Below are 24,881 nucleotides of genomic sequence, written 5' to 3' on the forward strand. Positions count from 1 at the left end.
GTCACCAAAATTTTAACTGTAAGTACTTCTGCATGATTTGATTTTAAGTCTTTTCTTTATTAATTTTCAAAAGTATTTGAACTTCTTCCCTCATAATGAGAACATGTCATTTGAGAGTATTAGAATTACTAAAATTTAAAATCTAGTCTACGTGTTAAATACAGTTAAACCAAAAGCTTTACTTAAATTAGTAAAATATATTTAAAATAGAGCAATATAAATACATTTTTATTAAAAAAAAATTGTCCAAAGAAAGTAAAAGCTTTAACCCTTAGACTAAATTTGAGTATGTTAAAGTCCCCACCTCTAAAATATAGTAGCAACTCTTTGGGCCTGCAGCTCTGACTGTAATTTAGCACAGCTTTCTAGAAAGAAAGGAACAACTTCTCTTTTCTGTTTTACCAATTTTCTAGCCGATCTAGGCAGATGTTGGGAGGGCCTCCAATGCAAGCAATCTGTTGCCGCCTCTTCCAGTCGGCCAGCTCTTCGTCCGTGAGAGTTTTCTGTACGTACTCCATCGCTGACAAAAGTCCTGCCAACTCGCTCACGATGCTCTGGTTGGAAAGCACAAAGTCAGAAAACACTTCCTCAGACATCTCTAACCACAGTCCTTAGTCAATTCCAGAGAAGGAACTCATTAGAAAACAGGCAAGTTCTTCCCCGAGATGCCCAAATCCCACAGGCGAGTGAGCCAGGCATGGGGAGGTGTCCACTGGTCTTACTCGGCGCATCTGGTCCAGCGCAGTCAGCATCTGTTCCAGCTGCTGCATCTTCTGCCTGGTCACCGACTGGTTGTTTCCATTCAGATCTTGCATATCTGAGAAGGAAGGAGAAACTCCTTGAGCCTCAACAACTAGGCTCCCTTAAGCACCGGCAGCCCCTGAGCGCCCCCTCCCCCAAGTCTGAACACAGAGTCAAGACAAGCAAGTCCTGAGACTCAAGTAACACAAACTCACTTTCTACAGGAGATTTTAACGTCTCTAATATTCACTTGCCTCCTTGACTCTTGAGGGTTTTGTAGTTGAAATCAAAGTCATCCTGGAGATTCTCTACCACTTTCATTTTCTGTTCTAGATCCTGTTTAAAACAAACCAAAACAGAAGTAAAAAGGATTTCCCTGGGAAGAGGGAAAAGGAAGTTTCTGAACAGGATTAAAATAAAGCCAAAACCTCACAAAAGATACACGCAGGACCCCACAGGCAACTTCCCCAAGAAAAGGTTTCCCGCCCAAGACGTGCTTCACCTGGACACGCTTCCGGACATCCTGTAGGTGCTGCTCCAGCATCTGCTGCTTCTCCGTCACCACAGCGGCTGTGGGGTGGTTGGCCTGGCCCCCTTGCTGCCAAAAAAGGGAGCCAATCACATGTGAATGCCGGAAATATGGGGAGAAAAATATCTCTGTCTAGCCTCCATCCCACCCCACCACCCTTCCTGCTTGGCCTGAGCTGCTGCTGCCATTGTGAGGGGAAGGGCGTTTACACGGCGCCTGGTGCTCTCCAGGTGCTGTCAGTACAGTGCCAAGAAAGCACTCATGGTTTTACCTGTGTCCTTGGCTTTTTACTTCTAGGTCATACTATAAGCCTACTCTATGTATTGTTCTAGGAGACCACATGTTCAGCTAAGATATGGTCCCTACCTCCAAAAAATTCATTCTAGGTAAGTATATATATTAAAAAATTCAGAGCAACTTATGACAGTAGGTGCTGGATGTTTATTCTTTTTTTTTAATTTTAATTTTAATTAATTAAATAATTGATTTTTTTTGGCTGTGCTGCATGGCACGTGGGATCTTAGTTCTCTGACCAGGGATCAAACCCATGCCCCCTATGGTGGAAGTGCAGAGTCTTAACCACTGGATCGCCAGGGAAGTCCCACTGGACACCTATTTAAACGCATGGGGGTGTCCAATACATTTCTGTGGGATAATAAAAAACCATTCTGTCCTGGGGTGAAATTCCCTATCAAGAGGTATTATCTTAAGGGAGAAGGGGAGGAGGCTGGTGCCTTGAAAAGGTCAGATAGCACATGAAACTTACAAATAAGTTTTGTCAGAGTAATACGACATCTTCAGACAAAAAAGACCATGTAAAACCTGCAATGACCAAGTCAGCATGGTACTGGCATAGGATGGAGATATGGAACAGAACTGAGAGTCCAAGAAAGACATCATATCCTCAGTTTCCCAAACTAGCAACTCTCAGTTGTCTCTGATTTCACACTGAACCGCCAAATCTTCCTGGCTCTAGATTCCGTAATCTCTCCAATCGATCTCTAGCGCCACTGGCTCAGTTCAAGCCCCAACTGTTGATCCCTTTGCCTCTAATCTCTCTCACTTCCAATCTGCTCTCTACACTGCTACCAGAAGTCTCCAAAATGGATCTAAACGTACCAGCTTTACAGGGAAACATTTTCTCCTTTTCCAATGGACCCTGTCCAAGCCAACAGAATACAAACTTCCCTTAGAAGTTCTGGGAAGGCAGGGACTTCCCTGGTGGCGCAGTGGTTGAGAATCTGCCTGCCAGTGCAGGGGACACGGGTTTGATCCCTGGTCCAGAAAGAACCCACATGTAGCGGAGCAACTAAGCCTGTGGGCCACAACTACTGAGCCTGTACCCTAGAGCCTGCTCTGCAACAAGAGAAGCCACCGCAATGAGAAGCCCATGCACTGCAACGAAGAGTAGCCCCCACTTGCCATAACTAGAAAAAGCCCATGTGCAGCAATGAAGACCCAACACAGCCCCCCAAAATTAATAACTAGAGAAAAGAAAGAAAAAAAAAAGAAGTTCCCTTACTTACTCTCTTCACAGGGGGAGTGACTCATTGGATTAGTGAGGTTGGGAGAAAGACTGCACACATAGAGATCATCGAAGGGCCCAGCACTTAAGGTGGTGCCTCTCTCCTCCCACTCCTGCCTTCCCAGGGCACGCCTAGGGCAGGAGCGAGGGCCTGGTTTCTAGAAGCAGTTCTAGAGGCCTATGTTCAGTGGGCATCAGTGTGTGGTCTTTGAAGCTCCATAAGGATGGTTGGGGCAGTGCTGCCCTGCTAACCCAGTCTCTCACCCCAAGACCTGACCCAGGGGGCAGGCATCTAAACAACAAGGACCTATTGTATAGCCCAGGGAACTATGGTCAATATCTTATAATAACCTATAATGGAAGCGTCTGACAAGAAAAAAATATATACTGTATATGTATATATATCTGAATCACTTTGCTGTACACCTGAAACATTGTAAATCAACTATACTGCAATATAAATAAATAAACAGATAGGTAGATAGGTAGGTAGGTAGAGAGATAAAATGAGGCCCCCATGTCACCCACCCAAGTCATGTATTCGGTCTCGTTTACCAACAATATAGCTGATATTTTAATCTGTATTCCACTCCCATGTCTGTTTATAAATTGGCACTGCACTTAGAGGGGAATGTACATGTGATCAGTGATCACCCACAGAAATCTGCCCCTGATACCTTAGTAAAATCTATTGGCTCCCCACTGCTTCCAGGTATAAACATCTCAGCCCAGCACAGACAGATGTTTCACACAACCCAACAACAACTTAAACCTTCCCTCCCTGTGCTTCAGTCACCGCAAACTACCCACCCTTCCCCTGCACCCTGTCGATTCAGGTTGGCACACCTGAACTCATTCACCTTCAAACTCAGTGCAAATGTTTGCTCCCCTGTGAAAATTTATTCAACGTCTCAAAGCAAAAGTACTCACATCCTCCTCTACGTTTTTCTCACTTGAAGTGTTTGTGCACTATTATCCAATTAGACTGAGAGCCCTGGGAGACAAGGGATCACACTCACTTGTCTTCCTGTTTCCTAATGCTTTACCCATAAAAGACCAGTGGGACTATGCCGGATGATGTAAACAGACAAAACGACAGTGAGGCCTGGGTTGGGTTGCTTTGTATCATGGGCTGGAAACTTTTTCTCTAAGGGCCTGGTGGTAAATATTTTTGGCTTTGACGGTCATACAGTCTCTGTCATAAATAGCCAGCCGTGCCCCTGTGGCATGAAAGCAACCAGAGACAGGGCATATGTGAATGTGTGTGGCTGTGTTCCAAAAACACTTCATTTACAAAAACACTCAGCAGGCTGGATTTGGGCCCTGGGCGTTGGTTGGCAGCCCAGATCAATACAACTGGGAATATCCTTGGGACGCTTACGGCTTTTCTAACTCTTATGGTAAAGCTGGTGCCTCTATCCAAACTGGCTTAAATTCATTACTTTTATCTTATGGGACAGGATGCAAACATAAAGGTTCTCCACAACAGCGAACTCTAGTGATGCACAGACAAGTGCCATTGGCTAACTTCCCTGACTCCAGAGTCTTGAATGGTGAGTGCTACCAGTTACCCCCTCACCCACATCCGAGCCTATCAGCTTTCTACTTACAGTTCTTCAGTGGGTCCCCATTTCCTGCAGACAGGGTGATGGTGATGGTGTTGATGATGATGACAGCAGCCACAGAAAACAGCTGACACTGGCCTCGCATTTATATTTATGTGTCAGGTGCTGTTCGACGCATCTTACACATATGAATTAATTTAATTCTATGAAGTTGGTACTAATATCCTTCCCAGTGGAGGAACAGAGACAGTAACCAGTTTGCCTGAGGTTACACAGCAAGTGGCAGCGCTATGGGGTTGAAACCGAGGCGGTCTGATCCCAAGGCCCTTGTGGTAAACTGCTCTTCCGAGGCCAAGTTGCCAGACTTGACTAACTAGAAAGGTTTTCGTGATGCGGCCCTTGACACCTTATCTTCCCTTACCCAGACAGATGCTGAACTCTCTACACTTCTCCCAATACACATGCCCCTCTGTTTCTGTCTGAACACGATCTTCCTTCTCTCTACACCGTGCTCTCCTTACCATCTGCCTGATGCCCATATAATAAGCCTTGAGTCTCGGTTCAAACACTACCTCTCTTTTCTCTATGATGCCATCCCCGACACTCTCAATTAGACTTAGATGTTCTTTCTTCTTTGTTCCTGCTACATTTTTGTCTTTAAAAAGAAAAAACTGTACACCCATGTTCACAGCAGCATGACTCATAAAAGCCAAAAGGTGGACACTGCCCAGGTGTCCATCAATAGATGAATGGATAAACAAAACGTGATACAGCCACACAATGAGTAGTACTCAGCCTTTGAAAGGAAGGAAATTCTGACACATGCTACACCATGGATAAACCTTAAGGACTTTATGCTAAGTGAAATAAGCCAGGCACAAAAAGACACACACTGTATGATTCCACTTACATGAGGTACCGAGAGTAGTCAAATTCATAGAGACAGAAAGTTAGAATGCTGTTGCCAGGGTCCAGGGGGAATGGGAGTTATATTTTAATAAGTATAGAATTTTAGTTTCGCAAAATGAAAAAAGTCCTGGAGATTGGTTGCACAACAATGTGAGAACTTAACACTACTGAACCGTATACTTCAAAATGGTTAAGATGCAGGAATTCCCTGGCGGTCCAGTGGTGGGACTCCATGCTTCCACTGCAGGGGGCATGGGTTTGATCCCTGGTCGGGGAAGTAAGATCCCACCCACAAGCCACACAGCCAAAAAAAAAAAAAAAAAAAAAAAAAAAATTTCATGCTATGTCTATTCTACCATAATTTTTTAAAAAGAAGCGGAAACCAAAAAAAGAAAAAAAAATCCCTGATTATAGGATATTAAAGAAAATACCTCAGGGAAACTAAAAAAGTATCCTGTAACCAACAACAGTAATGCTTCGGTATATATCCTTCTAGACATTTTATCATACATTTCAATAATATACGCATATCATACATTTTTCTTTCCTGTTACAAATGCAGTCTTTTCTTCCATTACACTGGCATGTAATGGAAGGCTATAATTGCTATTGTATAAGAGAACTACTGATTCTTAAAACATTTATCTTGAACACAATCACCTTTCCAAACTCTTGGTAGTTCCAATAGTTGTGTTTTGGTTTTTTTTAAGTTTGTCCTTTGCTTTCCAACATTTACATTCCCTTTTTCTGTTGTATTACACTGGCTGGATCCTTCAGAAAATTATCAAGAGCAGGATGCACCCTCAATCTTGTCACTTTTTAACGAGATTACTTTAGTGCTTCACCATCGTGCATCATGTTCCCTTTGGTTTGTGACAAATATTCTTTTTTTTATTAAGGAAGTTTCGTATTTTTATTTTTTATCTAGAATGGACACTAAATTTTGTCATCTAAAAAAATACAATTTTTCTTCTTTAACATACGAATTTAATGAATTACATTAATAGAATCCCTAATGTTAAGTCACTCTTGCATTCCTAGAATATAAACCATGCTTAGTACACTAAGCAGGATGCAAACATCCTAACCATTTTCTTTACTTACACTGTCTTTTTAGGTCTCGATGGTAGCATTATTCCAGCCTCAAAATAAGCTGGAAACATCTTCTTTTTTTCACTACACTTTCAAGAGTTTAAATGCTATTGGAACAATGTGTACCACAAAAGTTTGTTATAACTTTTAAACCATCTGGCCCCTTGGCTTTTTCGGTGCAATACAGAGTATAATTTTTTTCAAGTCTTTTTCAATATATTTTTATGATTATTGATCTAATTAAGTTTTTTCATCTTTTTTTGGTATATTTTAATAATTTGTATTTTACTGCATCATAAAGTTGTTTGATTTTCTATTTCTCCCAGACTACAACCTCCTCTAAAGCAGGGCGCTGTAACAACCAGCACATAGTAAGATACACATACATATACACACATAATAGATTAGAGGATCTAGAAAGATAAGTATGACTATCATATATCAACGTGCTCCCCCAGTGGGCCTGTTGGTGTCACATAATCTCTATTCCCTAAGCTAACTGTATCTTGAGCTCTAGTGAGGTTATTATCAAACTTAACCACAAAGAGAAATGCACATGAACCTGAATCGCTCATTCCCAAACCATCCCCAAGGCGGCTCCCAAGAATAGTGCACTGTCATATCCTCCTGGTGCAAATGTGAACTGTTACAGCCTTTGGGGAAAGCAATCCAGAACTATCTATAAAAAATGTATATATATTTTACACACACACACACCGCCCTTGATCTAACAATTCCATGCCTGGAAATCTACTGTAGAGAAGTAAAAGCAGGAATATATAAAGATATACAGGGAGGTATTATACTAGTATTTATAGTGGAGGAAAAAAAAACCTCAGAATGAAGTGAATGTCTATCAAAGGGGTAATAATTGAATAAATTACAGCAAATCCATACCACAGAATATCATGCAGCAAATAAAGTGAGTTAGCTTTATACTACTTGACTTAGAAGGATGTAGTACATAGTATAATTAAACGAGAAAAGTAAGATGTAGAGAAGTAACAGTTTAAATATAACGTGTGCGTGTGTTTTCTACAGTTTATAGGATCCTGGGGAAAGGTCTGAAAGGATGTATTCCAGACGATTATGTTGGACTCCTGGGAAGAGATGATGAAGACAGGAGTGACATTTCAGATCTTCTTTTTTTTAAACTATCTTCCTTGTAATTTTCTGCAATGTCTTAAAGTTTTTCTCAAAAAGGAGAATGCATTTTATATGCAGGGGAAAAGAAGTTATTTCCATTGTATAAAACAAAAAAAACCCAAGGGACTTCCCTGGTGGTCCAGTGGTTAAAACTCCGTGCTGCCAATGCAAGGGACGCGGGTTGAATCCCTGGTCGGGGAACTAAGATCCCTCATGCTGTGTGTGCATGTGCCGCATGGCCAAAAAACCTCCCAAAGCTAAACAACAACGATGACGACAAACAAACAAAAACCAAAAAACCCCAAACACCCACTTTTCCCCGTAAGTCAATCCATAGCCTAAAGACCCTAGAAGAACAAGCACATCTTTGTACACACGAAAGAAGCACATTTCAACAGCGCTTTGTTTCTTCCCAGGCCTCACCTGGGCTGCAGTGGCTGCAGTCTGGAGGAGGCGGGACTCTTCCCACAAGCATCGGGCCACAATTCGGGCAATCTCCATTGGCTTCTCAAGATATCTGCTCTGTAAGTAGGAGAGAAAGAGAATGAAAAGCGGCAGTAGACTCGGGAGATGTGGACCAAACTTTGCTAACTTAAAGCTAACTTCCTCATAAATTAGGGAAAGCATGACATTTACTACAGGAAACAAAAGAGCAAAAGGCCTCAGAGCCTGGCTGCAATTAGTGGGAGGTGAAGGGAAGAAGAGAAGAAGAAAGGCAGTCATGACGAGCTGTACTTTGGTGAGAGAAGGCTTCGTAGTCTGTCTTTTGGACAGTGTGTTATCCTGGTCTTACAGGGAGGCGACCAAGTTTACCAAGGAGTATCCAATTACCGTCAAACCATTAACAGTGAAAAGTAACAGTCATCTTCCTAGTCATCTGACCTCATTACAATCATGTTATTAACTTGCTAACATAATATGATTAACGTTACGATGACATTATTATTTCAATGAACCCAAGAAGTGAATTTCAGGCAATGATACTCAAAGGGCTAGTTACTTCTCCTTGGATTTAAAGTACAAGATAGGTTCTCATTATTTAGCCAAATGAGAAAAGAAACACTTGCAGGAAAGAAAGCTAAAACCCTCCTCTGCGGGTTCAGTTTCTCATCACACCTGAAGGAACTGCTTGATTCTTCGCAGGTTGTGCTGATAGAGAACATTGGACTCTTGTAGGAAGCGGCTATACTGCTGGTCAATTTCACCCAAGAGATTATGAAACACCAAAGTTGCGTGTGACTCTTTGCTGGCCGCGTATGCCCTGGGAAAAGGAAGGAGGATAAAGAATGATTCTGAAACCTACACACACACACACATATACATACATACACACGCACGCACACACATAGAAATCACCGTCAAGAAGGAGGAAAAAAAACCAAGGCAAACCTGAAGCTTCAACCCACTCATCATTTTAGATGCACCCTGCTCAGCAACCATAAATGTCATCAGTTTTAAAATCATCAATTACTCCAGATACTCTTAGCCACTGTCATAGTTCTATATTTATCAAACACTTGAGAGAAGTGAACAGATATGCTATTTTGCTTTAAATTCTCAGTCAACTCTGTAGCCAGACTTTTAGAAGCAAATAAGCAATGCCAGGCTAGGATGGCCTATTTCCAACATCTCTGAATCACCTCCCTGATCCCTCACCAAATTCTGGGAAAACTAGCTCAGGGGCCTGAATTAAACCAAAATTAATATGTGGATCTGAATACATTAAAGTGCAGGAGATAGTTGTTGGGATTCTGTACCATTACCTCCTCTACGAATGAGTCTATTTCTCTGACTCTGTCTCTTTCTTTAATGAAAGGGGAATCAGAAGTGCGAACCCAAATTTTTACCCATGACAGAATTCTCATTCCAATAAACAATATCTGCAGCACATCCCTGAAGTGTCAGAACACACAGAGCATCTCAACAAGCAAATGAGATTAAAGTCAGGCTTCAAAACATCTACCACCAATCAGGCTGTTTCAATGTGCCAAAGGACAGCTGCCCTTCTAATGTAGACAGTGTTCTTACGAGACTAACATGACCTCCCTATCTTTTGATCTCTTTTGCCCCATCACTTGTACCCATATGCTTTTGGATGAAATAGTTAGCAAAGAACTAAGTTAGAGGAGATCATGTCTCTTGACCCAAACTAAAACCTAGCAATCGGGGGAGTTTTTCAGGAAGGGCTTACCAATCTTGACTCTCAATCCAAGGGGCCAGAAACTGCCGTAGCTCCATTGGGAAGCTGTCACTGTACAGCTGATGGAGCTGCTCCAAGTACCGTGTGTCCAGCTGCTGTAGCTGATTCCATTGGGCCATTCTGCTGGAATCAGGGGTCACAACTGCAAACCAAAGGTTCATATGGTCATTACAAGCCCCAATAAGGGGAAACAGTCTATCCAACACAGGCATCAGGTCTGTGATTAGGGATAAAAGGTGCTTTGGAAAGGATCTCTCATGTTTCTCCCAGTTTAGAACAATCCATATACACTCAAAACTCTACTTCTGGAACCACATCACAGCTTCTTTCTTCTAAACCAGGATGACGATGTGGGCATGATGCCATGTTCTAGAATCCATTCTCTCTCAGAGGTATGTGAGATTGAGAAATTACTTAACTTCCAGATTTCCATTTCCTCTTCCATCAAACAGAGATCATAATTCCCACCCCTTGGGGCAGCTGAGATAAGATTTCTTGAGCATCCAGCTCAGTACCTTGCACACAACAGATGCTCAACAGATGTGAGTTCCTTTCTTTTCACTCTACACTCCTTTTAGGTGGACTGAGAGGTATAAATACAGTAAACCTGAACTAAGACCAAAATGTGGGATGTGGGTACTCAGGGAGGACAGAGAGCCAAGACGACACATTCTGAGACTACAGGTTTAAACATATAAGCAAGGACCTGCCTGGGATTCTCCCATTCAAAAAAAAAAAAGTAATTTTGTTTTTAATATTTCTCAGTCTGGGATGAGAGAGAAGAGAAGCTAAAAACCAGACATTCAGATTGTCCCAGGTTCATGAACACCCCAGGGAAGTGCTCAGAAAGAAGAAGCCAAACCAGCTAACCACCTTGAGTCCTCTTTCTGAATAGCTTAAGTCATGGAAATAGCATTACAGACCAAGTAGTCTTAAGAAGCTGTAAAAAATAACTCTGAGTAGTAGCCAAAGACTAAGGTATGTATGGATCAAAGTAAACTGAGATGGTTCTCTGGGACAGTGAGGACACTTACTGAAAGAATACATACAAACACATACACTTCACTAGAAGGCTTGATTTATTTCTCGGAGAAGGCATGAAGAAGCATCTAATTACTGGTCCTTTCATAAAAAAGACTGGGCAAACTGGCGACAAAACTGACAGGTCTTGTGTTCTCAAAGCAGCAACCTAGATGGCCGCTAAGTTGTTCAGAATCTGGGGCCCTTACAGAATTCAAGGGGGCCATGCTGCTTTCTCCCTCCCTCTCTTGTGGGGACAGAAACAGCAGACCCCCTTGCTACTACAAAGAGGGCATCAATTGATCAAGCTCTCAAGCACAGGAGAGCAGGGGCAGTCCCCTCACAGCAGCCTTTACACTGAACAGTCAAAAATCTAAGGCAGCATTATCCAACAGAAATGTAATACAAGCCACTTATGTAATCTTAAATTTTCTAGGGGCCATATTTAAAAAGTAAAAAGAGGTAAAATTAACTTCAATTATACATTTTCTTTAACTCAATATATCCAAAATGCTATCATCTTAACATGTGATCATAAAAAAACTATTTTTTAAAAATATTTATTTATTTTGGCTGTGGCATGAGGGATCTTTTAGCTGCAGCATGCATGTGGGATCTAGCTCCCTGACCACGGGCCAAACCCAAGCCCCCTGCATTGGGAGCACGGAGTCCTACCCACTGGACCACCAGGGAAGTCCCATACAAAAACTATTAATGAGATACTTTACATTCTTCCTTTTGTACTAAGTGTTCTAACCGGTCTGTGCTTTACACTTACGCCACAGATCTAAGGTATTTCCCTCCTCAAGTACCAAGGGCTTAAGTTTCACTGGTGAAAAAATTCAGTAAAGCAAAGAGATAAGAATGTCAGAATGAGGTATTTGTCCCAATCAGGCCGATATGTTTCCATAAATAAACTAAATCTTCCAACAACATTAGAGGAGAATAAGTTAAGTCTCCTCGGTGCTTGGCATTTTTTTTTCTTTTTCTTTTTTGTGGCCACCCAGCACGGCATTTGGGATCTTAGTTCCTGACCAGCGATCAAACCCGGGCCTCCTGCAGTGGAAGCGCAGAGTCCTAATCACTGGACCGTCAGCGAAGTCCCGCTTGGGTGTTTTTTAAACAATGTCTTAGGCACCTCCCAAACCTTTTCAGCTACCACTCCTTTGCAGTCCCTCCCCTCATCTCACCCCCAAGACTGACCTGTCACCAGACCAATGCGATGCCACGTGGGCAGTGGCACATGTACACTAAACACAGGCTAATGAAAGCAGTAACTGAAGCGCATGCTGCATGCTACATGCTGCAGCATTGCAACCATGTCGAATTTTACCCTCAATAAGAAATCACAGGCCTTTAGGGCCAAGTCAAAGTCTGCCTCCTAAGCTAAAAGCATCAGGATCTGCCTTGTGTTTCTTAGATTTGCATAGAAATCTGTACAGTACGCCAATTTATGCAGATTCTACTGCACGTGAATGTATGAAACTCTATCCACACCTACATAATTTAATAGGATAGTCAGTAGCCACATGTGGTTACTGAGCACTCGAAATGTGGTGGTTCAAACTGAGATAGGCTGTAAGATACACCCTGGACTTTGAAGACTTAATACAAGAAAAAGTAGGACTTCCTAAGTGCGCAGTGGTAAAGAATCCACCTCCCAATGCAGGGGACATGGGTTTGAGCCCTGCTCTGGGAAGATTCCACATACCGCGGAGCAACTAAGCCCATGCGCCACAACTACTGAGCCTGTGCTCTAGAGCCCGTGAGCCACAACTATTGAAGCCCACATGCCTAGGGCCCGTGCTCCACAACAAGAGAAGCCACTACAATGAGGAGCCTGTGCACCGCAAGGAAGAGTAGCCCCCACTCGCAGCAACTAGAGAAAGCCCCTGTGCAGCAATGAAGACCCAACGCAGCCAATAAATAAATAAATAATAAATTAATTAATTAAAAAAAGTAAAAGATCTCATAATATGTAAGTGTTACTATTCTAGATATATTGGATTAAATAAAATACATTAAGATGAATTTCACCCATTTCTTTTTTTTAATTTTTTGTTTTTTATTTTTTACAATAAACTGCATATATTTAGAGTGTACGATTTGGTATCCCAATCTCCCAATTCATACCCCCCCAACCCTCCCCGCTTTCCCCACTTGGTGGCCATATGTTTGTTCTCTACATCCATGTCTCTATTTCTGCCTTGCAAACCAGTTTGATTTGTACCATTTTTCTATAGTCCACATATATGTGTTAATATACGATATTTGTTTTTCTCTTTCTGACTCACTTCACTCTGTCACCCATTTCTTTTTACTTCTTTTAATGTGGCCACTAGAAACTTTAACATTACATAAGTGACTTGTGTTCTATTATTACTGGAGACTACTGCTCTAGATTATGCAACCCAAAAGCTTTGGATCTCCTAATAAAGGATTTAAAGAGACAGATACCTACTTTTCTTAATAAACTCCAGTGTTACAAATCAATAAAAAAAATCGACAGATTATTTAATTGCTGATCTTGGATAGAAATGTAGAGCCATCACATTCTGCTCCCCGAAGTCCCAAATTAAAACTATAAAGCAGCATCCCACTCTATGCATTAACAATGGGGTCATGCATGAATATTTGCATTTTCAAACTAATATACCATTAAAAATTACAAGTTGTTGAAAAGTTGCCAATTCATTTCTAGTCCATTACTCAGAGGGGTTTTGTTGCTGTTGCTGTTTTGGTTTTAGTTGGTTTTAGTAAGTAGTACAGTCATCGGGCTATTTCTTAAACCAGAAACCAGCTAATAGTATTTTCCATAAAATTAAAGGATCAAAAATGACTGATGTTATGTTCTACTTCTCAGTCTAATCATTGTAGGTAATACTGTAAGAGCTATCCTATATTTAAAAAAAAATTCTAAATTAAAGTCAAAGAGCAAGTAGTATTTTCAAGGAGAACATGGGCAAAGAGTCAAACAGTGATTTCCTTACCAGCTGCTCAGCTACAAACCATATTTAACTAACAGGAGCCACGAGGCAATCAGACCAATTGCTCTTCCTAAGAACTGTAGATCCTTAAGAGATCACTAGCCAAACTGTCTAGAAAAACCATTGCCAACGAGCTTTGAGGTAACTGTCTTACTGGAAAAACAATTTTTTAAGGCCACTTTATTTCACAACCTCAATTCTGGTTTTTCAAATTGCAAGTTAATCTGAAGGACTCTGCTAAATTCTAACTAAAATATTTCTTATGTGTGGAATCATTCGAAGCCTAATTCTAAGCCTGACTTCATAACCGCTTTCACTGAACCCCAGAGCACAGAGAGCGATTTGCAGAACAATGTGAGTGCCCAGTACTATTCTGGGTACAGAGGAAAGAAGTCAAATCATTCCATTCAGTGACTGGTTTAGGGCAGTACACTCTCTCAATTCTCTCCTGGCGTTTACTCAGTTTAAGGGTCACAGATAAAGGAAAGGTAAGTTTGATCCTGTTTTCTACAACTGAAGAGAAAAGAGCAATAAAAATGAAACAGCAAGTCACCAAAGACTTTCTGGATTTTTCAAAACAGGAATTTCTCAACCCCTTGGGGATAACTTACCAACAACAAGTCATAAGGCAAACGACTGTTGTCTAATGGGGAACTTATTACTGTAAAGATCACTAAAAAGGTTCGTCCAAGTCACAGTTTTCAATTATATACATTTCAGTCTAAAGAAACCAAGGGATGTGTTGGGAACCACAAGCTGAGAGTACTCACAAAACACTTCATTACATCATTCCATAAAACGTCTTTTTAAATTAACACCTGTTCTTCACATCCACGCACCAGTGGATTTACGACAGGGATGAGTGTGTCAGGGCTGAAAGCAGGGAGAGGGCCGAAAACCAGGCATATACAATAATCCAGAACAGAAAGCCATCTAAAGATAGTTTCTGTTCCACCCTGCAGTGTGTCACAAGATTTCTCTTTGGTGTTAGCCATACTCTATATTAGAATTATCTCCATTTAAAATAGAACCCATTTATTCATACTTACATTTTATCTGTTGCCTACACTAAGCTCCTCTTTGCTATCAGAACAGGCCCAGTGACTAAGGCAACCAAAGTACAAAATAACATAGAGATGGTGCTAATTTCTATTGCAACCAGTCCTTTTAAGAAGACATTTTTAAAAGTAATAACGTCGGGGCTTCCCTGGTGGTCCAGTGGTTAAGAGTCCGTGCTTCCACTGCAGGGCGCACGGGTTCTCAGGGAACTAAGATCCCGCATGTCGCGTGGTGTGGCCAAAAAACCCAAAAAAAGCAATAATGATCACTGTGGAAAATTTAAAGAAATACAAGACCAGAAAACAAAAGATAAAATCATCCATGCTGTATCATCCCACTATCTAGAACTACAGGTGACATGTTGATATAATTCCTTTAAATCTATCTCGGGGAGGGGGGGGGGTATGTATTTTATTTCTTTCTGAAACTTAGGATCATAGTATTTTTACAGCTTTGTATTCTCTTTTAAATCTTATTTTATAGTAAACATGTTCTATACAAAGGGATTTTTCTTTAAAGTCCACAAAACAACTATTTGGTTTCTATTAGAGTTTTCAATATAATCCTGAAAATTCCATTAAAGGTCACAGAATTTATTTATAATTCTAAGCTCCAATTTTTTTGTTCTTGCCTTACCACCTTCCAAAAATAATATGAGGTAGCTGCAAACTCCTTAATTAGCGAGGAGAAAAAAATGAGAAAAACTAAAAAGGCAATTTATGTTAGACAAAACAATCTTCATGAAATTTTCACTGTTGGATTAAAGGTGCAATGAATGACAGAGAGTCCACATTTAAATGTCATAGCTTAACTATTTAACCACTGATAATTACCCTAGACATTAAGACTTTAGAATTTCAAATTTAAAAAGATAATTCGAAATAAGCACACTTCTAGAGTAAATATGTAATTTCATTGCTTATAAATCCAAATGGTTCCTTTGTAAAGTTTAAGACTGGGTGTTTGCCTTTACAATAAGAAGTCTTTACAGAGATCTAGTTTTGATTTCCTAAAATGACAAAATATTAACACTTGAGTGCCCAATCCTAACTAACCTCATCGTAATATTCAAATATATTCAATTACAAATAATAGGAGTGGCTTTAAAGTCAGAAACCAACACTTCCTTGCAAAAAATGGACATTGCGATATAAGAGAACTTGAATTATAGTTCCTTACTAATGTGGCAAAACTGAATACAAGAAAGAAGTATTAAATTACTGGGCAATAGAGATCTGAGAACTAAAAGAAAGAACAGTTTTAACGACCCTCGGGAGGACATTCAACCCCCCAAATTCTACTATCCTTCATTCTTCCTACTCACTTTAATTCTTGGAAAAGTTCAAGAATCTTGTGCTGAGCACATGGCTTTTTCCATTCCAAATCCTGGTATGTGTAAGGTCTTATCACTAGCACTACTTCTGTACAGTTATCTAATTTAAATCCAGAAACACAGAGAATAAAATGTATCAGGTTTATGACAGTTAAGTGTAAGAGGTGGAGACTACCAGGAACGCTGACAGCAAAAAGGAAGGAAAACCTAGTGCCTTGATCCATGAAGGACAATCAGGATGTTAAAAACAAAACCAAAAGCGCTACCCAAAATCTAGTGCTCACGCAGCTACCTCCAAGAAAGATTCTAAAAACTATGAATTGCCAAGGCCTCTTATTTCAAACCTAATAGTGTTATGGAATTAAAAAAACAAAACCAAAACCGGATGTATTCTCCACACTTCATTTGGAATAGGCACCGTATCTGATCACAAATATTTCAGATTAAAGGAACAAGAGCATAATAAGCACAATTTCCTCTAAACTGAAAGTAACACGACGAGACACGCTCTGTCAATTACTGAGTGCGAAGTTTATGGTTAGAGTTGCCTGAGAACAGGTCTGAGCTCCAGATAAAAACCACAAAACCGACCAAATTTGAGCATCACGTGCCCCCCCCCCCCAACTCTGTCACAAGTCCCTTCCCCCAACCAGACACGCTCCTCTGAAGCGGTGTGGTGCAAAGCCAAGGACCTTGAGACTTGCCATTGGGTGGGCCTGGGTGCTAGCCCTTCCTACCACGTATCAGCTGTTCCTCTGGGAGACATTACTTGACTACACGACAGGCTTCTCCTTTAGTAAAATGGGGAAGTATCCCTCTTTTGAAGGGTTATTATATAAGTTTAGAAAAAATAATGGATGCACAGCATCCCTCCTGTGTGTGCTGGGTACACCTCACTGCTCTGTTGTTCCTCCCCCTCACGGCACCCCTTTCATCAGCACTTCTTATGCTAAATCCATTTTCTCAATGCTCTGGGAAACACAGATTAATCCATCAGATTAGTCCTCTTACGTGATAAAGTCAGCTTTCCCTGCTACATAAAATACATGCATTTTAATGGGTTTTTGTAACATATCCTGATGGAGCAGTTAGTAATGCTGTGATTTGGTATAAGAGAATGAAGGGGAGAGAGGGATGGATGGTGCCCTGATCAAATATCTCCACCCATAGTTCACCTAAGGATAGCTCCAGGTCCTAAAAAGACTGAAGGTGAAAACACCAAGTGATATTCAAAGGAAAGAAAAAGATGAAAAATAAGAATCTTGGTCTAAGAGCAGTCCAAAGAATTAATGGTTATCGCTGATATTTATATAGCACTTGGTATGTGCCAGGCACTCTTTTAAGTACTTTAGTATATTTATTTACTCATTTCATCCTCACAACAACCCTATGAGATAGACACTATTTTCATACCCATTTTACAGAGGAGGAAAATGAGGCACAGAATTTTAAGCGATTCACCAAAGCTCAGACAGGCAGTAAGGCATGAAGCTGGAATCCTAACCCAAATAAGTCCGTTTTCAGAATTTCCGCTCTTAACCACTATGCTGCAGTGGGAGTTTTCATTGATTTTAAGTCAATCACAATGCCAAGCCAGTGTGATCTAATGATATTTTAACAGATATACACAGCATTTGAATGAAAGGATCTATTAGTCCAGCTGTAACCAGCCCACACCTAGTGATATTCTAGTTGTATCACAACTTAAACGGTGCACTAAAAAACAAACACTTCCAGGGAGGGGCAATCAGGGTGTGAGGAGTCCAAGAACTTGAACTTTTGCCCAGGAAGAAGACTTGGGGAACAGGAAGTGAGGTCAGGAGAGAAAAATATAAATTACGGAAGAGTGGATTTTCAAATAACTGGAGATCTGAAAGGATAAATCACTCCAGAATCTGGATTTGTTTTCCCACAACATCTATCCCCGGATTCTGCCCTCTGTATGCAGAGGTTCCCCACCCTGGCTACAGGTCAGAATTACAAGGGCAGATATTTTTTAAAAAATAAAAAATAAAATAGAGATGCCTGGGAACCAAACCAGACGCCAAATGGGAACTGCTGAGGGTGGGAACCAGCTTTGGACACTTAAGAGCCCCTCAGACGATGCTAAGGTGTGGCCAGATTGAGAACCTCGAACAAGAGCAGAGATCAGGTCTCACCCAGGATGCACATCCCAATCACCTGAGGGGCTCTGAGACGCAAGAGGCTGGTCCTTACTCCACATGTACTGAATAATCACCCCCATGCAGCTGTAACGAAGCAGAACCCTGTGGAGACTGCATAAGGAAACCATGGCACGAGATGAGGTTGGAGAAGGTTCTCGTGTAAGCCATAGGAAGAAACAGGAACTCTCGCCCAAGGGTAATGGGAGGTCTCAAGAGTTTTAAGCAGACAAGTGACAATTCTGTAAGCAGATAGGTTAGGGGGTCCCCGGAGAAAGAGAACCAGAAATAGCTTTCTTAACATAAGAGAAGCCATCTTGGCCTAAGCCACTTGGTGATCTAAGCCTGGCTGCAATGCTTGCCCTTGAACAAGTCTCAGTAATTCATAATCTTAAGGGAACACAGAGAAAAGGCAGTCAAACAATAGTGCGGTGATTAAGTAGAGTCCTAGTTCCTCCTCAAGGAATATACATAATAATATATCTTTGAGTTAAGCAGGAACTAAGGCCCCCACCCAAGCGTAAGGATGGAGCAATGATGTTGACCCCCTGACTTCAATCAACTAAAGCTTGGACTCTGTCGACCTTTGCCCCAATTCTATGCTGAATTCTCCTCTGCTCAAGCCCCTTCATGCATATGCATGTACCCTTAGCTTAAAACTTCTCCAATTTTGCTGTTCAGAGAGACACTACTTTGGGAAAGATCCCTGGTGTTCTCCTTACTTGGACCTCAGCCATGTGACTCCGTAACATGCATTTGTAACCTCTATGCTGGACTGCCTGCCTGAGGACTGGAAGAGCCTGGGCTTTTGCTCACCAGTGTGTCCTCCCCTTCACCCCCCAGCATCCAGCAGGGTGCCCAGCTCATACTAAGTACTCAAAAAATACATATGGAGTGAATAAATCACTGGTATTGAATTACAGCTACACTGACTGAACCAGATTCTCCCTGGCAAGGACACTGCATCCAGTAAGAAGTATTCCGAGAAGCAGACCAACTCTTTCGGTTTTGCTGTTTGAAAAATTCAAGGATGACCTTTAGTGACCTTCCTTTCAATAAGAGGAAAATCACAGCAACTCTCCCAGTTCAAAAACATTCACCAACTTCTCACTGTCCCACCAAAAATCTTTACCCCTGGCTAAGGCTCCCAACCCCTCAGCCAACATTGGCCCCTCTAGCTCCTCTCTGCAGCCTCAAGCTGACTTTCAAAATGTCAAGTCAACTTATCTCCCTCTTGCCCTCACCTCCACCCCCCACAGACTTTGTTCCTTTCTCACAGATGCTCTTGCCTAAAACATTTTTCCCCTTGGTGGGATTATACATCCCTTTCTTGTCTCTGCTGGAGAGACATTCCCTAATCCTACCCATGGTCCAACCACTGCTTCAACTCTGAATGCCCACAGTACTTACATATGTGGCTGAATCTTATTCTTTTTTTGATTCCATCTCCTCCGTTTGACCCTTACATATCATTCTGATATCAGATTTAAGACATCAAATGAATATTTCCTTTATTGCTTTCTTTACTCACATTGGCACACACACATAAACACCACCTCTGCTGCAAAAGTTCCTACTGAACAGTCATTGATGGCTACAATACTGAAAAGCCTGGCAACTGCACCTAGGAAAACAAGATTAGCTCTACCCTGTATAACTGGTTACCTAGAATTTGGAGGTTTTTCTAGGGAGAAGCAAAGCATCCTTCCACTGAGCTGTGACTATTGAGGGAGTCACCGTCACAGGAATCACAGGTAAGCTGCCAACTTTTACAAACAAGAGTTTAGCCTTTGAGACACAACTGTTAGGTTGGGCAAGCAAACTATCCTGTCAGAACTTCTAGGCTCGGGACTTCCCTGGTGGCACAGTGGTTAGGAATCTGCCTGCCAATGCAGGCACACAGGGTTGATCGTTGGTCCAGGAAGATCCCACATGCCGAGGAGCAACTAAGCCCATGCACACGACTAATGAGCCCACGTGCTGCAACTACTGAAGCCCATGCACCTAGAGCCCATGCTCTGCAATAAGAGAAGCCACCATACTGAGAAGCCCGTGCACTGCAACAAAGATTAGCCCCACTTGCCACAACTAGAGAAAGTCTGTGCGCAGCAATGAAGACCCAATGCAGCCAAAAGAGAAAAACAAAAAACAAAAAAACCCAGGCTTGAAGGCACTGAAGGGAGAAGGAAAAGTTGCTTGGAAAAAAAAAAGCCTATAGGTACTGTAATCTTTGGCCAAAGCCCAAATAAAAGAGTCAAAAAGCATCCACTGATCTAGAATGCTATGTAAATTAGTAATATTCTCTTAAGACAGGCTACTGATATAAAGCAGAGAAAGGGAAGTTAAATTTCTCAATCTCAGTGTCACAGACCCACAATATAGTTGAACACTTATTGAAGAGAAGGAAGAACCTTTTCTTGAATCTATTCAGGCCACTTCCTGGTGAGAGATATTAAGGTGCTCCTGGTTACTTCACATGGAGCACCGTGTAACTGGGGCTTGACTCTATATCCGTGGATCCGGGGTTGGAACTCCTTCCTTCAAAGTAACTATGGTTTGGGGGCAGAACCCCAAAGGGCATTTGTGGTGGCTGTAAAACACGGCCCCAAATTCTCTGATATTCCTCCCTTTGAGAGAAGGGGTCTTTGTCCCCTGCCCTTGAATCCAGCTAAGCCCATGACTGCTCCAACCAAAAGATGTGTCGATATGCAACTCTAAAGGCCTGATTCTCAGAAGGCTCATTCTCCAGAACCCAACCAACATCCTGTGAGAAACCCAAGGCAGGAGAGGCCACGTGGAGGCAGCTGGTGTACAGTCCCAGCTGAGATTAGCCTTTGATTCACCCCGGTCCAGGCATCAGATATGTGAGTGAAACAGCCTTCCAATGATAACTGCTCCCAGATGTTCAAGTCTTCCCAGCTGAGGTCCCAGACGTTGTGGAGCAAATATGAGCCATTCCTGCCGTGCTATCCAAATCCCTGCCCACAGAATCTGTGAGCACAGTAAAATGGTTGCTGCTTTATGCTACTAAATGTCAGTTGGTTTATTGCACTAGGTGACTAGGACATTTTTACTAATTCCATCACTACTAACATAGTGATGGAATACCATCTTGATAGAGTCCGACTTCCATAAGAAAGGAATTTAGAGTTTTAAAAGGAAAGGCTTTGCTGTTAAAACTATCTCACTAATCTCTTTTTTCCTCTATGCACTCACTTTCTAAATGATTCATCCAGCCGCACTCCTTCAAAATAACATCCAACAATCCCCAAGTTTACATCTCCAGCCTTAGCCTCTCCCATGAACTCGAGTCCTCTACCTGCCTACTCAGTATCTCCACTTGGGTGTCTAACAAACACCCCAAACTAACCCTTTCATTAAAAACCTCTCCCAACCAACTTCCCCTCCAATCTTCCCTATTTTAGCAAATGACACCTCCACTCTTGCATGTGCTCACACTAAAAACCTTGCTCCTTCTCCTCTATCTCCTCCTCCTCCTCCACCTCCTCCTCCTGTCTCCTTCTCTCCCCAAAACATCCAATCCATTAACAAATCCTGTGGACACTACCTTCAAAACATACCTAGAATGTGAGCAATTTCCCACTACCTCCACTGCAACAATCTTAACCCAAGCCACCATCAGCTCTTACCTAAACTACTGCACCAAACTCCTAACTGATGCTTGATACTCTCACTCTTGTCCCTGTAGTCTATTCTGCACATTATAGGTCCTTTCAAAATACAAGTCAGATCATTTCATTCCGCTGCTCAAAACCCACTCAGAAGAAGATCCAAACTCCCACCATGGCCCACCAGATAGTCCATTTTGCCCTGAATGCCTCTCTGACTTCCTCTCTCACTGCTCACCCCTTTGCTCACACCTATCTCCTTTCTGCTTTTGGAACACACCACACCCATTTCTGCACCTTCTTCTCTCTCCTGGAAAGCTCTGCTCTTGGACAGCTACCTGGCTAGCTCCCTCACTTCATTCAAGTCTCTGTGCAAATGTCCGTTGACACCACTCTATCTAAAACAGCACACCTGGGACTTCCCTGGTGGCGCAGTGGATAAGAATCCGCCTGCCAATGCAGGGGACATGGGTTCAAGCCCTGGTCTGGGAAGATTCCACATGCCTTGCAGCAACTAAGCCCTCGCGGCACAACTACTGAGCCTGCGCTCTAGAGTCCGTGAGCCACAACTATTGAGCCCACGTGCCGCAACTACTGAAGCCCGCATGCCTAGAGCCTGTGCTCCACAACAAGAGAAGCCACTGCACTGAGAAGCCCACGCACCGCAACTAAGAGTAGCCCCTGCTCTCTGCAACTAGAGAAAGCCCATGCACAGCAACAGACCCAACGCAGCCAAAAATAAAAATAAATAAATAATTTAATAAATAAATAAACAAAATAGCACATCTACCCCTGCTGAATTTTTCTTCACATCCTCATCACCCTCCAATACACCATGTTTCTTTTTTTTTTTAATAAATTTATTTATTTATTTATTTTATTGGCTGTGTTTGGTCTTTTTTTTTTTTGCTGTGCGCAGGCTTTCTTTTTAGTTGCGGCGAGCGGGGGCTAGTCTTCGCTATGGTGCGCGGGCTCCTCATTGCCATGGCTTCTCCCGTTGCGGAGCATGGGCTCTAGGTGCGTGGGCTTCATTAGTTGCAGCACATGGGCTCAACAGTTGGGGCTCACGGGCTCCAAAGCGCAGGCTCAATAGTTGTGGCGCACAGGCTTAGTTGCTCCACGGCATGTGGGATCTTCCCAGAGCAGGGATCACATCCGTGTCCCCGGCACTGGCAGGTGGATTCTCAACCACTGCGCCATCTTGGAAGCCCACACCATATGTTTCTTTTTTGTTTCTCTCCTCCACCTGCTAGGGACGTGAGCTCCATAAGAACATACTTTCTTCTGGTCACTGCTACTTCCCCAGTACCTAGCGGATGCTCCAAGAATTGCTGAATAAACAAAAGAAAATTAATAAGTTAAAAAATCTGTAACATACTTTTAGCACAAAGACTGAAACATCTTAAGCAGCTAACTTCACATAATGCCATAAGCTAGTCTTCCTTAAGCATGAGCTAAAAGGTACAATAATTCACACAAGTTTACTATCAGTGACAAAGCAAATATGTACAGTTTCCCAAGAGAAGAATTTATATAAAAATGTAAACATAAAAAAAACACCTTTTTCTTACTATAAGGCTTTTCCTATCAAGTAAGTAGAGTTGTTACTCCTTAAATTGCAATAATGAGACTTTTGCTCCCTGCCACCATCTAAAAGGGCACACTTCATGACATGTACCGGAGAACCTAAGAAGTTATATAACTAAATATTGACATGTAGACAATGAAATGAGGCATCTCAAAAAACATAAAACCACTCCGATGAGTAAGTTTATTTTGAGATATTCCCAAACTGAAAGGTCTAAGACCCAACCTAGAGTCAATAGTAAATCTCTTTACACAAGATATCTATTGCCTGCTTTTCAATGCTTTACCCTCAACACATGTGGGCTCCAACTCAATAACAAAAAGCATATACTTGTTGTTGCCACTGTTGTTGTTTAACAGCTCTTAAAATAAATAAAATCCAACCTCCTCACTTTACAGATATGGAAATAGACCACTGACGTGAGCATAGGGAAGAACATCCAATACTCAGTCTCTTGACTTAGTCTACTGTTCTTTCCACCACAAAACAGGGCAAAGAGTGGGTCAAGCCTTCAATTTTACAACTAGAAACATATGGCAAGAAAATGGGCAAAGTCTGATGACAGAGAGAAAATCATCTATCCAGGCAGAAAAAAATGGTCACAGTTGCTATTCTTCTGCAGAGTACTTTGTTGTTGAGGTTTGAAAAAAAAAAGTTTATCATATAACTGTGACTTCAGTAGCTAAAAGTGCACAGAAGCAAAATATATCATTTCTCAGAGGTTTTCTTTTCTTCCCCAGTTTTACTGAGATATAATTGACATATAACATATTAGTTTTAGGTATACAGCATAATGATTTGAAATATGTATACACTGTAAAATGCTTATCACAGTAAGTTTAGTTAACATCCATCACCTCACAAAGTTAGTTTCTTTTTCTTGTGATGAGAACTTTTAAGATCTACTCTCTTTACAACTTTCAAACATACAAGAGAGTTCCCTGATGGCCCAGTGGTTAGGATTCCCTGCTTCCACTGCCGTGGCTTGAGTTCAAGCCCTGGTTGAGGGAATGGAGATCCCGCATAGTGGTGCAGCGCAGCCAAAAATAAAAACAACACAAAACAAAATAACGACAACAACAAAAACCATACAATACAGTGTGGTTAAGAATGGTCATCATGCTATACACCACATTTCCGTCTCAGAAGCTTTCTAGCGAACTTACAACATTTAGAAGGCCACATGTAGAGGCGTCCCTGGTTCACTGAACATTTATTTGAGTGCCTCTTTCCCAGGTGCTTTGCTAAGCCCCAAAGAACACAGACTTGGAGAATTCATAGCCCCTCTGCCAGAGCGAAAGGAAGGAATGCACAACTCCAGGGTGCACTCCTGAAGCATAGCTCCAAAATAACAAGGTGAATGGTGTTCCTGGGATTTGTCCAAACTGACCCCTCT

At 41.8% G+C, this 24,881-nt stretch overlaps 1 protein-coding gene across 5 annotated transcripts in view; it reads right to left on the reverse strand.

Moving 5' to 3' along the window:
* STAT3 (signal transducer and activator of transcription 3) overlaps nucleotides 1-24,881 on the reverse strand; it is a 60,471-nt gene that overhangs the window by 18,572 nt on the left and 17,018 nt on the right. For 4 of the 5 annotated variants that reach the window (XM_057714148.1, XM_057714146.1, XM_057714147.1 and 1 more), the window contains exons 2-8: nucleotides 9,699-9,849; nucleotides 8,624-8,768; nucleotides 7,931-8,029; nucleotides 1,244-1,339; nucleotides 996-1,077; nucleotides 723-817; nucleotides 403-554 (exon numbers count right to left, since the gene is read on the reverse strand). In XM_057714148.1, the coding sequence (XP_057570131.1) occupies nucleotides 403-554; nucleotides 723-817; nucleotides 996-1,077; nucleotides 1,244-1,339; nucleotides 7,931-8,029; nucleotides 8,624-8,768; nucleotides 9,699-9,826 (797 nt within the window). In that variant the 5' untranslated portion in view covers nucleotides 9,827-9,849. Of the gene's footprint in view, nucleotides 1-402; nucleotides 555-722; nucleotides 818-995; nucleotides 1,078-1,243; nucleotides 1,340-7,930; nucleotides 8,030-8,623; nucleotides 8,769-9,698; nucleotides 9,850-23,175; nucleotides 23,229-24,881 lie in introns of all 5 variants that reach the window. The other variant, XM_057714145.1, reaches the window with a different exon arrangement.

The sequence above is a fragment of the Hippopotamus amphibius genome, chromosome 17 (genome assembly GCF_030028045.1).
Source record: "Hippopotamus amphibius kiboko isolate mHipAmp2 chromosome 17, mHipAmp2.hap2, whole genome shotgun sequence".
NCBI lineage: Eukaryota > Metazoa > Chordata > Mammalia > Artiodactyla > Hippopotamidae > Hippopotamus > Hippopotamus amphibius.